General features: G+C 37.3%; 1 protein-coding gene across 1 annotated transcript; it reads right to left on the reverse strand.

Moving 5' to 3' along the window:
• Positions 1–706: 706 nt before the first annotated feature.
• On the reverse strand, positions 707–1,657 carry LOC113274489 (histone-lysine N-methyltransferase, H3 lysine-79 specific-like). Its single transcript, XM_026523867.1, has 2 exons — positions 1,472–1,657; positions 707–1,111 (listed from the first exon to the last, which is right to left on the reverse strand). Exons 1-2 carry the CDS (start codon positions 1,655–1,657, stop codon positions 707–709), a joined length of 591 nt encoding a protein of 196 aa, XP_026379652.1.
• Between the last annotated feature and the right edge of the window lie 238 nt (positions 1,658–1,895).

The following is a 1,895-nucleotide window of genomic DNA, read 5'->3' on the forward strand; positions in this document are numbered from 1 at the left end:
CCTTGGGAGTAAACTTGCATTCCCAGTGTTCGCATTAGGATTTGCAAATAGATAAGATTTCATTTTCCTCTGCTTCTCCTCAAGTGCAATATACTCTTCTTGAAATTCACGCAACTCCGACATTGTGATGGTATCTTTTATCCTGAACCCGTGTATATAATAAATTTGTAGGAAAAAGAGCATTGACAAAGGCTAGTATAAGAAATCGTTTATCTACTCGTCTTGCCATTTCACTACACATGGTTCTCCAACGTGTTGTTAGATGATGCAAACTTCCATTGACTCTTCTGCGAAGTCCGAAGGCCGTCTCAATTCCTGGTCTTGACATATTATTACTGATATATTGTCCTAAGAAGACGTTCTGTAGATGACGAAATGATCTAATAGTTCCTAATGGTAATCCCTCAAACCACTGCAAGGATTCTCCAGTCAAGTTCGCAGGAAAATATTTACACAGCACCGCATCATTTTCTTCCCACTGCAATAAAGATCGGCTATAGGCTTTTATATGTTGTACTGCACATGTACTACCATCAAATATACTAGTGTATACAGGTAAATTGCATTTTGGTGGTATTATTGCAATTTGAATTTGCCTTGCAAAAGGTGTTTTTCCAGCTTCCTCTACTGCTTCCTCTAACTGCCTCATTCCACCATTTTATCGCATAGTCATCATTTCTCTCAATTCAGCCATTTCTCTGATAATTTATTCGCTCATAGTTTGGTCTAAATCTTGTTGCATAGGTCTTTTTAATCTGGATTGTCTTAATCTATTCTCATGATTATTCTGACGTATAGCCTCTTCAATCTCTCTTTCTTCAGTTTCTTCTCTTCTTCTTCGACGTCTTTCTCGTTGAAATCTCGCACGTTCGCGAACAGCGTTGTTTCTCTCTTCCTCTTGTTCGCGTGCATATTGATCCCTCAACATTTGTCTACCATGTAATAGAATTATACCTTGTTCCGGATCATATTCTCCATCATTATCTGATGCGTAACGAGTACGATGACGTTCGGTTGCATCTTGAAGTCTATTGTTCCTTTGATCTTCTTGTCTGCGACGATGCTCATGTGGCTTTTCGTATCGGTCATTTACTGTGCGTCTCCCATCGCGCTGATCTTGTAGATTATCATCTTCTTGAAAATTCTCATCAATATTATCTAATGTTTGTTATCGCCTGGCATTTCTTCGATTTGATCGACTTTGTCTTGATGAACTTTTGTTGGTTCTTGATCTTGATCGCGTAGCGCTTCTTGATCTTTGTTCGTGCAATCTGAGATTCTCTTCTCTTAAATCATCATTTTTTCGTATCAAATTCGCACGCTCTTCATCTTCTCTTTGTCGCTCAGCAATCAATCTTTGTCTAAGTTCTTCAAGTGTCATATTTTCTTCATTTCCTTCAATCCTTCCTACATCTCCAGTTCTCTGTGTTTCATCTTCGGTAGAGTTCGTATGTGCAGTATGAATACTCACTCTATCATAATCAATATCATTATTCTGCTCTTGTGTATGTTGTAGTCCATTCGGAACATCATTTCTTTGATTTGTTCTTTCTCCTTCCTCTAATTGCTCATGAATTTCACCTCTTATTCGTTCGGCAATTCTTTTACTTCTTCTAGCTGTTGCCGCTTGCTCAACAGTAGATCTAATTCTTACCATTTCCACTTTTTTGTATTATCAAATGAAAAACTATTTTAAAAAGGATTGAAAAGATGTGATGATGAAAATCTCAAATGTTGAAGGAAAAGTTCTATGTTTTTTAATTCTGGAAACTTGATTTTTTAAACAGATTCACCAACAGGATATATCACTCCAAGCTGTTTCTAGCGCCAAAATGTAGTTGCAGGAAATCCTACAACCACATTCCCTATGAATTTAGACAAGATTCTAAGTAATC

The sequence above is a fragment of the Papaver somniferum genome, chromosome 4 (assembly GCF_003573695.1).
Source record: "Papaver somniferum cultivar HN1 chromosome 4, ASM357369v1, whole genome shotgun sequence".
In the NCBI taxonomy this organism is placed as follows: domain Eukaryota; kingdom Viridiplantae; phylum Streptophyta; class Magnoliopsida; order Ranunculales; family Papaveraceae; genus Papaver; species Papaver somniferum.